Source organism: Bison bison, unplaced genomic scaffold, assembly GCF_000754665.1.
Source record: "Bison bison bison isolate TAMUID 2011002044 unplaced genomic scaffold, Bison_UMD1.0 scf7180017863955, whole genome shotgun sequence".
NCBI lineage: Eukaryota > Metazoa > Chordata > Mammalia > Artiodactyla > Bovidae > Bison > Bison bison.
The window spans coordinates 119,452-132,237 of NW_011494527.1; the positions used below are offsets into that span (position 1 = coordinate 119,452).

The 12,786-nt window shown below is 45.8% G+C and overlaps 1 protein-coding gene across 1 annotated transcript in view; it reads left to right on the plus strand.

The window, feature by feature from the left end:
* The window catches only part of LOC104984233 (protein-cysteine N-palmitoyltransferase HHAT-like), a 298,539-nt gene that overhangs the window by 112,050 nt on the left and 173,703 nt on the right, over nucleotides 1-12,786 (plus strand). The window contains exon 7 of the mRNA XM_010833889.1: nucleotides 4,378-4,413. Within this exon, the coding sequence (XP_010832191.1) occupies nucleotides 4,378-4,413 (36 nt within the window). The remainder of the gene's footprint in view (nucleotides 1-4,377; nucleotides 4,414-12,786) is intronic.

Here is a 12,786-nt window from a genome sequence, read left to right on the forward strand (position 1 = left end):
ATTTGAAATAGCTCAACTGGAATTCCATCACCTCCACTAGCTTTGTTCATAGTGATGCTTTCTAAGGCCTATGTGACTTCAAATTCCAGGATGTCTGGCTCTAGGTGAGTGATCACACCATCATGGTTATCTGGGTCATGAGGACCTTTTTGTACAGTTCTTCTGTGTATTCTTGCCACCTCTTCTTAATATCTTCTGTTAGGTCCATACCATTTCTGTCATTTATCGAGCCCATCTTTGCATGAAATGTTCCCTTGGTATCTCTAATTTTCTTGAAGAAGTCTCTAGTCTTTCCCATTCTATTATTTTCCTCTATTTCTTTGCACTGATCACTGAGGAAGGCTTTCTTATCTCTCCTTGCTATTCTTTGAAAGTCTGCTTTCAAATGAGTACATCTTTCCTTTTCTCCTTTGCCTTTCGCTTCTCTTCTTTTCACAGCTATTTGTAAGGCCTCCTCAGACAACGATTTTACCTTTTTGGATTTCTTTTTCTTGGGGGTGGTCTTGATCACTGCCTCCTGGAGGCATTAGCCCAAGCTCAGTCTGATTCGCTGATGGTTATCAGACATGAGCTGCTGCTATGGATGTGACTGAATACTTAGAGATGCTTCCTGAAAGTGACTGAAACAAGGAGTCAAAAGCCTGAGGCTAGGTGGCAGCTTTAAGTTCATTCATTCCGGTTTTCTATCTGATGGTTCAGTCTCCTCTGCACACCCTCTGAGTCCATCTTTGAACTCACCTTGTAATGAGGAACTCCCGCCTTGCTAGGATATTGTAGCTTGCTCCACAGTTCCCTTTCCTTTCTCAAGCTGCTCCTGCTGTCCATTGGAGTTCAGACAACAAGAATGTCCACATCGCACACATAGAAGATTTCCTGTTTTTACTTTCCAGAAAGAATCAAGAATAATATGCGCAGGATCACTGCTTCTTACGTACCCTCATAAAGAAGTCTTGGTTTATTGTGAGGAGGTAGCTGTGAGAGATGACTTTCTCCAAAGGAGATCAGAATAATTGTACTACAGTTTGGTAGGTATCTTATTTCAGGAGAGAAGCCCCACTTCTATCCATGGGTATTTATTTTACGTATTTACAGGTTATACTTGGTGTGTTAAATAATTACTTTTGAGCATCTGCTATCTGCAGTGTCATGTACTAAGAGCCAGGGCAGAGACAGAGGCGTTGGTGCCTTATTACAGCATGTCAGTCACAGGTTGATTTGTTACCCACCCGGATTCTTGGACTCTAATGAATAGAAATTGAAGAGGCCAGATTAGAAATTCGGAAAGGGTGTTGTTTCGACTCCTGCTGCATCATGATGGAAGGAAAACAAGTAACAGGTTCGCTTGCTTACTCCCAAGGAGGGGCCAGCTGGTCCCTTAAATGGAGTGAGGGTTGGGGTGGATCCATGGTTCGGGCTGGAGGAGTGGCTTGGATGGTCTGCCCAGCCCCCTGTGATGCTCTGTGCAGGGGATCATGCACAGGACCCTCCTTTTGCTCCAGGCACCTCAGAAGGGACAATTGGGTTTTGGCCTTTTTGTATCTTTTTCATAATCGGTCCTAACTGGCCATGCACACATTTATTTTTAATCCGTTATAGCATCTTTGTATCCTGTTGCTCAAGGAGACGTTTGTCCAGGTGCAAGCATTGCAATAAAGGGTCCCAGGTACCAGCTTGTCTCCGATTCACCAACAGTTATTTGTTGAGAATCTGCTTTGTGGCTGCCTCGGGTTCTTGCCCTTACAGAGTTTGCCATCCGCCGAGGGAGGCAGTGTTTGATGTCGATCACACTGTATTGAATCATTGTTGACTCTGCCACCTCTTCACGAGGCTCCGCTCTCCTTGAAGCAAGGTTACGTGCCGTGCATTACTAAATTTCCACCACCTGGCACACTGTAGGCAGAAGGTAAATATTTGTTAAATGAGTCAGTGGCTGGATACATGAAGGGAAAAACACGCACTTTGGCATCTGGTGCTTTAAGCTAGGTCTCGACTCAGCAGTTTGCCAGCTAGGTGGCTGGGGATAAGGACAGGCAGTTTTACAAAATAGGGACCTCTTTTGCAGTGTGGTTGTAAAGATTAAAAGAGGGAATGCACAGAGTTCTGCTTATGCCTGCATGCTAAGTTCTTCAGTCATGTCCAACTCTTTGCAACCCCACGGACTGTAGCCTGCCGGGCTCCTCTGTCCATGTGATTCTCCAGGCAAGAGTACTGGAGGGGGTTGCCATTTCCTTTTATGTCCATTTTTAATTTGACTTCTCCTGCCGAGTTATTGGGAATGGGGCTTCCATTAAAACAACTCTAAAAAATTGGAGGGAAGGAGAGTACTATTCATTGAGTACTCTTGATGCATCAGGCACTGTGCTCAGCCCTGTATCTGTTTTATCACTGAATTCTCATAACCTCCCGATGAGTAAGTGTTAGTTGCTCAGTTGTGTCCGACTCTGCGACCCCATGGACTGTAGCCTGCCAGACTCCTCTGTCCATGGGATTCTCCGGGCAAGAATATTGGAGTGGGTTGCCACTCCCTTCTCCATCCCTGTGAGTAAAGGACCTCTGTTCTCCCCAGTGGGGAAGCTGGAGTCTGGAGCATTGACATAACTTTCCAGAGCCTGGCTGACTCTAAGACCCAAGCAGGTAGACAGTGCCTGCAGAGCTAAAGGGAGCAAGGCAGGTGGGCTTACTTGGGGTAGGGCAGCCACGTTGGGAGAAACTGAAATCAGGTGGAGGTGGAAAGGGAGCAGTTACTTCAAATCAACAGCCCTTTTCAATTAGTAATCATGAGAGGCAGCGAGAGCCCGTGATTTTAGTGGGAGGAGCAAGTAACTCCAGGCTTTTAGGGCTCAGTTTGACTCTCAGCTTCATCCTCTCCTAGCTGTGAGCTTTGCACCAGTTACTTAGCCTCTGAACTGTAGTTCCTTCACCAGAAATAGAGACGCCAGTACCTACCTCCCTGACAACCACATGTGTCTGTGAGCAATGAACACAGTAGTTGCCACCTTCTAGATAAATGATAATTCCTATGAATATTATTAGGTTTTTCATTATTCCTTCGGGGGCTTCTCCCCTCCCCCAGCTCTGTTCTGGGGGTCTCTGGGATTCCTTCTGTGTCTGTTCCGTTCTCTGCTTCCTGCAGCACAGTCCATTGCTTTCTGTAGGTGGTATAATTGAAAAACCAAAATCTTTGTTTTAATGCATACACACTACTACCTCGCAGTTCTGGCAAATTTACAATCACTGTCCATCATGTCAAGATTTTACCTACGTGGCTGAACACCGTAGCCTTGGTTTTGGTTGAGAGGAGGGAGCATTTCTGTTTGTTATTGTTGTTAAATCTATGTTAAATATAATTATAGGAATTGATCTCATCCAGGTCAGTATAAAATCAGCTGAAACAAATCAGCTCTCCCTGCAGGTATATCTCCCTCTAGAGTTCTGTTCAGAGACTTATGAGTAAATGGAATTTAGGTATCTTGACTTTGATTTTCTCTGAATTATAGAAATATTTCCGGTGAGTCACACAGTAACTGAAGTATCTGATATTTTGGCTTTGTTTCTCTCTCCTCACCTACCCCGTGTCTTTGGTCTGTAAACAGATGCTGGAAAGCATCTTGTCATTTAAAGGTATCCCACAAGAAATTGTATTTAGTATTATATGTCAGGGGGGTGAGCTGAGATGTTTTAGGGTCAGGGCTAGGGCAGACCCGGATGCTAGGGGGACAGTCCCCGGGCCTGCTGGATGCCGGTGTGAGGCCCAAGCACAGTGGCCAGCATGGACACACGTTCTCCCTTCCCTGCTAGAGCAGACCCGGATGGGGCCGGGTGGTGCTCTCCTATGAAGAAGCTCCAGGGACTCGGGCTGGGCGGAGATGGAGGCCTAGAATTGACCATTCCCCACCCCTGTCTTCCCTTTGGCCAGGGGGGTTTGCTGTTTTTAAACCATAACTTTATTAATTTTTGAGTAAATGAGACAGCTAGTATTACAAAAGAACTCCTTTTTTTTTTTTGAAAAGTGGTGAAATCCACTCTTCTGGACTCTTAAGAGGAGGAGGTTAGCCCTGTCCTGACCGTTTTGCTATGGTAGAGCAGTGAGTGACTGCATTAGAATCACCTGGCAGGCTCGGTAAATCTGATTGCTGGGCCTCATCCCCAGAACTTCACAGTTGGTGTGTGGGGGTGGGCTGAGAATTTGCATTTTCAGCAAGTTCCCAGAGCCTGAGGCCATGGCTGCCCCAGAGGACATACCCTGGCAAGAATCACTATCATGGAGTAACCCGTGTGTTCCCCATGCTGCGAATGTAAATGATGGCTATTTCGTCAACTCCACCACTGCTGTGACTATCTCCTATTGATATGCTTCTCTTTGTCTTCCTTCCACAGGCATTTTGACGTTGGACTACATGATTTCTTGGTTAGGTAAGCCAATAATTTTAATTTTAGATATCATTGGCATAGCCTGTCTATTATGGAATCCTGAGATGAAAATAAAGCCCTTGTTAAATATCTTGGTGAATAATGGCAACTGTGTAGTTGTCAGGAAAACACTGCCAGCACTGTTATTTGTGTGTGTGTGTGTGCATGCCTCCCAGAGTCACACAAGAGTAGCCAGCCTCTTTAAACAATCAAAGGGATTTATATCTGAAACGGTAGTTACCTAACTATTGCGCTGCTGCAAAGACAAATAGAAAAGTGAAGAGAGCCAGCCTGCATTCATACATTAAACAACCGTCTTGACCAGTCTTCCCTCCACTGAATTTAAGCTTTTTAAAAACGGAATCTACTGGTTCTTTTGAGCTTCCCAGGTGGCTCAGTGGTAAATAACTCACCCACCAATGCAGGAGATGTGGATTCAGTCCCTGGGTCAGGAAGACCTCGTGGAGGAGGAAATGGCAACTCACTCTAGTTTTCGTGTTTGGAGAATTCCATGGCCAGAGGAGCCTGGCGGGCTACAGTCCATGGGGTTGCCAAGAGTAGGATGTGACCAAACAGCAGCTGGTTCTTCTACAGTCATTGAGACACCAACTTTGTTCATAATTCAAAGAGATTACACATAGCAGTTTATATCCTAGTATATTGGTGATTTGTTAGCTGAGTTGACTTATGGGGTGTGTTAATTCCAAATAGTTATTAAACAGAGGCTAAGTGGAAACATACCAGAATATTAACAGAGTTGCTAAGAATATGCATATTTTTCCTGCTATAAACTTTGTTATACTTTCTAGATTTTCATTATACTGAGCATGTATTTATTATTCTAATAATGCTGGGAAATGATCATTAAATGTACCTATCAAAAATATATGTGGAAAGCAATAATGGTTGCGGAAGGACTATAAGCTGAAGATTACAAGGAAACCAGGAATCATGTAGAGTGATTTCCTTTCTGCAACTGTTTGGCTCTAAATGCTAATTAATTCTTAGAGTCCACTAATAAACAGTCTTGTAAATCACACGTGATTATTTCTGGGTAGATGTTAACAGTGGTTCAGTTCTCTGCGAGGCACGGCCATCTCCTTGTGGGTAAGATGCTCTCTGAGGAGAAATATACATCTTTGGCATCACCTGGATCCTAAAACAGCAGCATTTCCTCTGTGCTAGATTGCATATGGTGGTGTCCCAAGAGGGGCCATGGCTACCTTGTCCTTTCTCTACGTCCTTATCCAAGGCTGTGCAGTGAAATTGCACAGTGAAATTCCTTGGCCTGGGGAATATGGATTATCCTGGCTTTCTCCAGGCTCTCATACACGGAAGGTTGTGTGTAAACTCTTACCCATGATACATCAAGGGTAAATGTGTTTTAGCAGGAGGGATAAAGGGTCAGTGGTCAGGAAAGGCAGGCATGAGAATTCTGTATCTAAACCCATCATAAAAGCTGCCTGAACGAACTTCAGGGAGTAGATTGGATCTTTTGAGTCAATGTCTTTGGTGCTCCACGTTACTCCCATACTACTGTTCACACGAGTGCTGTGGTGCCTGCAAGTTTGTACTCGGTAACTTTCTTGAGGGCTGGGAACACATCTTAATCCCCTTTTCATAATTCAGTTATATAGAGAATCGACCCTTCAATTTGTGTAGGGGTGACTGAAGGAGTAAATGCATGAAATGAAGCAGAAAGGACTGGAGGGTGAGGATTACAAGAAGCTGTTTATTTAACGAATAATTATTAAGCCTACCACGTGCCACTTGGTTATTTCTGGGAATACCATGGTGAGAAAGGGAGACATTTGATTTAAAGCTTTCCCTCAGCTCATTGCTTGCCAGCCTTGTGGTTTGAGCAACCCGAAGTGAGGAGGAGGGGTGGTCCGCTTCTGGGACCCCTCCTCTCCGTCCTTTTTCTGGGCGCCAACCGTATCTCCCGTGTTAGGGGAGGAGGCAGAGGGAGTGGTTAAGTGACTCTAATGTAATTGGCGTTGGGATCCCCTGACTTTGGCAGAAGGCCCTTTTGTGTGAGTGCTAGTAAGATGCTCAATGAGTCACCTTAATCCGTTGTTCTGAGAACCAAGCAGAACTGGGGCTTCTTTCTGCCCTGCCGTCTTCCTGCAGTTTTCCTTTCCTTTCCTCTGGCCTGGGCAGAACAAACCAACACGCCTGTGGTTATCCACTTGGCGAGTAAGAGGTCAGTCTCTCCTTCTGGGAGGCCTGCCCAGTCTCTGGATGAAGTCTCTTCATCACCTCAGCCACCTCCCAGCACGTGTCAGCACTCCCCACTAAGCCAAGAGCCTAAGGATTCTAAATCTCTTCCTGTCTTGCTGTATCTCATGTTCACAGAACCCAGGGTGGCAAGGCTTGAGCTGGGAAGCCGGAAGAAAACTCAAGGGGTGGTAGGAACTGCAGACAAGTTTATTCTCTAATGGTGGTACGGCAGCAAAAGGGCCTTCTCAGATGGGGCTTATACACGTTTACAGAGCAAAAGTGGTCCATGGCCGAGCGGGTACATCATGAGAGACATGCGCGGTGCTCTAAGTGATCTCAGCCGTCAGGTAACCGTGTATTTACAAAACGTGGAGTGAGAGGCCTTGGGGGTGAGAGAGCCTGACCACCGCCATCTTGGCTCATTTGCTGTTGCCCTGGACTTCCTCTGGCCTCCTCCCAGCTTGGGGATGGGGTGGGACAGGGTGTGGGTGGGGGAGCTGGTTGAGGGAAATAGTCGTTTCTCCATCTCCTAGGAATTCCAGGACGGTGTGGGGGGTGTTACCCCTTTATTTCCAGCTGTCTTAAGAAAGTGGATGCTTTCTGCTCCCATGTTGCAGGTGAGGGTGGGGTGCAGATCGCAGACCTGCTGGGGACTTAGAACTTGGGGACTTGGGCCCTTTAGTGAGAACTGTTTCATGAGCATGTCAGTGTGGAAGCTGGGTTGAAGAGATGAAAGCAGGAGGTGGGGGAATGGCAGCCACAACCCTTTTTAAAGGTTAAGCTGTGATGGGGAGGACAGAAAGACCAGGCAGCTGGTGGAGAGGGTGGTTTGCAGGGGGATTTTGTTTTTCCTTTTTAATTGGAGGAACATTTAGCCAGCAGAAGGTCTTAAGTGCCCTTTAGACTTAAGAAAGTGGTTTCAGTTGGGTGGAGAGGAGCAGCACATAATTGCCAGGGCAATGAGGAAGGGAAGCCTTGAATGGTGATTTAGTGACCTCAGAGGGCCTTGGCATATCAATGGAGAGATTGATGTATCAATAGAGAGATCCCTAGAGGATTAGAAGACTAAGGAGGATGGGGGTGGTTAATACTCCAGGAATCCTTCTCGGTCTGTGATGACCAAGAGAAGAAAATATATTTCCATTTCTAAAAAGAGGACATGTTGGAGAAATTGGCATAGACTTTTTTTTTTTTAATTAACTGCAATTATTGACTCCAAGTAACTCTTAACATGTACTCTGGGTTGTCAGGCTGTATTGAATGCTTAGGGTTTGGCAGGAAAGAAACTGCAGCATGCCTGAAATTAATCAGCTTCATCTTTTACGTTGATGGAAGCAATGTCAGCTTCTCTGGAATGACATCAGTTTCCACAAAGCCAAGAGCCCTATCTGTGATCTCAACCTAGGCAACTGCAGGGAAGGATATGTTTCCTTTTAAGTTGTTGGCGTGTTTCACTGGGCTGTGGGGCAGGAAGGAGCTGTCACAGTTAATGAAATGTGAGCATTTCTGGTGTTGGCGTTTTATGATGACTGTGGGAAAATTCTGTGCACTCAATCCTTCTGCATCTTATAGAAACCAAAGGGAAGACTTCCTGGAAACAGTAGTCATAAATCACCGAAGAATATTCTCAGAAGAGCATTAGCTAGAGTTCTTAATGTGATGCTACCAAAGAAAAAGGGGAAAAGTGGCCAATCTAGGAAAAGAAACACGGAAGAAAGTTGCTCTTTGATTTTAAATAGGTAACAGGATGACTTGTTTAAATTTAGCTTAGTTAAGTTTTGGCAAGAAAGTAGAATTGATTAGTGATGTTTGGTTTGATTGTTGCTGTTTCATTTTACCCATAACTGTAGCCAGCCCCACCCCTTTTATGAAAGATATACTGTATTTGCTTTGTATCTACCCACCTCCCCCCTTCTAAGTACCTCAGATCGGGGAATCATTTTAAGTGACACAAGACGCTCTCATGACTTTTAAAGGAAAATCTCAAAACATCCTTCTTACATATTGTCTGAAAGATGAAATTTGTCAGGGGTTTTGTTTTTTAAACAATTACTCCTATGCTTGTGCATGTAAAAAGCAGAAAAATGTTCACCGTGTTTTCTTCTTGCTTTCTGTATTATTTAGCTATTTAATCCATTTTAATACATATTTCAAATAAGAGTCTAACTTAAATACTGGGACTTCCCCGGTGATCCAGTGGTTATGATTTGATGCTTTCACTGCTGTGGGCCCAGGTTCAGTCCCTGTTTGGGGGACTAAGATCCCACAAGCTGTGAGATACAGGCAAAAAAAAAAAAAAAAAGGCAAAATATGTTTTCTTTACCATCACTTTCCCTTTTTGTTCTAAAGTGCACGTGTGAGCACTTCAGAGCCACTACTTTTGTCCTTAGGAGGATTTTTTTTTCATTGAGTGTGTTTTTATTGGAGGATGGTTGCTTTACAATGTTGTGTTAGTTTCTTCTGCTTAGGAGACTGTTTTGATATCCTGTCAGGACCATCAGAAATGCCAAGTGTGGCGGAGATGCCAGGGGTACACGTTAGGCAAATAGAAAAAGGCAGTGGGCCTCAGGCCTGGCCCTGACGCTGCTCGAGAAGCTCTCTGGAGCTGACACAGTCATTGGAAGATAAATTCCTTTACATAAGCAAGCAGATTCTGCCTAGAGATCCTTCAACATAGTGCAGATTCAGTCCTGTACAAGCTCTAATGTTTCTATGAAACAGCTCCGCTGTGCGCTTTTGAAGCATGATTTTGTTCCAGCAAAATGGGCCAGCCACTCACTTCTGTAGTGTCCTTTTCCCCTGGAGGTTGATCCTGGGGCCCACTTGTCAGAGGGCAGCACACTTCAGTGATGTGTCAATGAATGGTTCACTGAATTCTGAAATGAGCAAAACTGGTTTGGGTTTTCTCTTGGTGACAACCTCTACCTGACCCAGTCACAAAACCAGCCCCACAGCAGAACAGAAGTGTTGTTTGGGCTGAAAACATTGATGTTTTGAGCTTCATGAATCATAGGGTAGTCTGTAACCTCCTTTATTTTGAGCACCCTGAAGTCCACCGCCACATTTGCTGTAGTTTAACAGTAGCAGTCAAAGAGTTGATAAAGAAGTCTGCTCACCATCATTTGAAATTATGTTTTGGGTCATGTGATGCCTGCCTCGCATCTTTAAGAAGCCTAGTAGTCAGATGACTAGTCAGTTCAGTCGCTCAGTCGTGTCTGACTCTTTGCGACCCCATGGACTGCAGCACACCAAGCTTCCCTGTCCATCACCAACTCCCAGAGCTTACTCAAACTCATGTCCATCTCGTCGGTGACGCCATCCACCCATCTCATCCTCTGTCGTCCTCTTCTCCTCCCACCTTCAATCTTTCCCAGCATCAGGATCTTTCCCAATGAGTCAGTTCTTCACATCAGGTGGCCATAGTATTGGAGTTTCAGCTGCAGCATCAGTCCTTCCAATGGATACACAGGACTGATTTCCTTTAGGATGGACTAAGAGTCTGGTTGAATCTGATCCCTTGCCATCTCTCACATCACATTTTCCTTTCTGCTTCTGGAGAAGGGATATTCACCTTTGTCTGTACTTTGGGCTGCTTACCTCACAGAGTTGTAGTGGGGTATATAATATATGCCACACAGTCAGCTCATGCCTGGAAACAGTGAGGACTTAGTAGGGCTTAGTTTTTTCCTTCCCCCACCCCCACTTCACCTCTGGAATCAGGGTAACAGGTTTGAGTCCTGGCCCCCCTCCCACCTTGGGGTCACTCACTAACCCTTTCTGAGTTTTTGACAACTTCTCTGACGCTGTCTCTCCCTACTCAGAAGTAGTCAGTGATTCTCTTTTCCCGGGTCAAAACCAGACTAATCCACCCTGTCCGGGGCCCACAGCAGTAGGTCTTCAGGTTCGTTTGTTCCATGGCCGCCTCCAGGAGATCTTCCAAGCCTAGGGATTGAACCCAGGTCTCTTGCAATGCAGGTGGATTCTTTTACAGTCTGAGCCACTGGGGAAGCCCTTTTCCATCTCATCTCACCTTTAATCTTTCGTGTCACTGCCAAATGGGTCCTCGTGCTATTTTCCATCTTTCTTCCCACTCCTGGCTGCTTTTCCCGGCTCATGTGTTCCCCGTGTGTGAAGTGCCCACCTGGCCCCCATATTCAAGTCCGCTCCTTTCAACTCCGTCTCAAATGCTGCTTCCTCCGTTCTTAGCACGTGTCTCCATCTTGGACCTATTGTCTTTTTTTTTTAACATGTTACACATCAATTATCTCAGTTTTTAAATAATGCAGGGATTGCCAGTTCATTGCTTTACTCTTTTTTAAATGGGAACAGAGTTCATTTGCTTGGTGATAGGGCTGAAACCAGTGTCCCTTGTCTGTAACCCAGGGATGCAGAGCGTAGGGAAGGGGCTGAGCATTTGACACCATGAATTAAAAGAAAAAAAAGTTTGAATGAATACATCTTATTTTTCAAAAATGGAACAGAACTTAGTTACTATCTCCTTTTCATTTAATCCATTTATTTATGCAACCAATTAAGTGGTCTAAGCACTATTTCAGAAACTGGGATGAAAGCAGTGATGGGCTAGACAAGGTCTCTGCCCTCCCTTGCCTGCATTGCAGCGGGTGAAGCCAGAGAGTAAATGAGCACGGCATTGCCCGTGATGCGATGGAAGGGCAAGGTGGGGAGCCCCCTTCGATGGCGTGGGCAGGAAGGGCCTCTTGGAGGCAGTAGGTGACACCGGTGAGAGGTGGGTGAGCTGAAGGAGGCAGTGGGGGGATCTGAGGCCAGGCTGCTCCAGGCACCAGGGCCCTGAGACCAGAAGGAGCCCACTGAGAAATGGAAGGAGGGGGAAGCTCGTGGGGCAGGAGGGTGTGGAGCAAGGAGCCAGGAGTCCAAGATGAGTCTGGAGGAAGAGGTGACAGCCAGGCTGTGAAGAAGAATGGGTTCTGTTTTCGATGCAGTTGGTGCCACAGGAGGGTTTTAAGTAGGGGAGTAACAGGATGGATCTATGACGGGCTGAGCGAGGGATTTAGTGACATTAGCCGTACCATGCTGTCCCCCTGCAAGCTGGAGCTTGGTGACCCAAGAAAAGTCTCTTTGACAGCCAGCTTCTGTGAAAGCCACTCTGTGCTGAGTAACAATAGCCCCAGACGATCCTTTAATTTCTTTGTGCTTTTGTTTGCTTGGTGTGTTGTAAAGGCATCATGATACACATGGCCGAGAAACTGGAGGCAGTGGGATGGTGGTGGAACCCGGCAGTACGCCTTTGGAGAGAGTGGGCTGGCTCTGGAAAGCCCACTGGGATGGGGTTTGCAGCTTTCTCGTGGGCACGCATAGCCATCTTGTCACTTGAGCACCCTCCCTGTGGGGTCTCTGAAGGCCCGGGTCTTAGCCCTCAGCTCCTGTCTCAGGGCTGCTGCTCTCGGATGTCAGCCACCCTCATGACAGGAGACCTCCATCTAGAGCACCGATCCCCGCTCTGGGCAGCCGGAAGGAGAACACCATCTGGTTTGCACATGAAAGCTGCTGCACAATGAGTCGGGATATTCTTCCCTCATATTCTCTGTTGGTATATTCTCAGTTTTTGTTGAGAACGCAGCTGCTTCCTGGCTTCCCCCATCACGACTCCTGTCAAAGACAGCGTTTCTCTTTCCCCAGACTCGAACACCTGGAAGGATCTGTGGTCCTTTCCTTTGGAGAATTTTAGGGTAGAAGAGCCTTGATGACTGTGCCCCGCATTACGATATTTTTCAGTTCTTAGACGATTTCTCAGATCCACTCTCGCTTCCTTCCTACCCCTACCACTTCTGAGGAAAAACTTTGCAGAATTATTCATCTTCATGGCTGTGCTATATCGAGTTGTAATTTAGAAAATCTAGATTAAAAAAGAAACTCTTTATCCTCCAAGAGTTGAAATGCATAATTCACTTCCCACCATACATAGCCTTTATCAATATAGATTTTCCAGTGAATACATGTATCCTTTAAAGAAGTTGAAAAGAGCCCCTGGTGAATTAATTGAAAAAATCTGCAACATCGCCACATAATTTTAAGTGCACAAAGCTCTGGGTCAAGGATGCTGCTGAGCAGGATGGACTGTAAGATCTATGGTCCACACCAGTGAAGGCAGAGTATTTATTCAACAGGACATTTGGT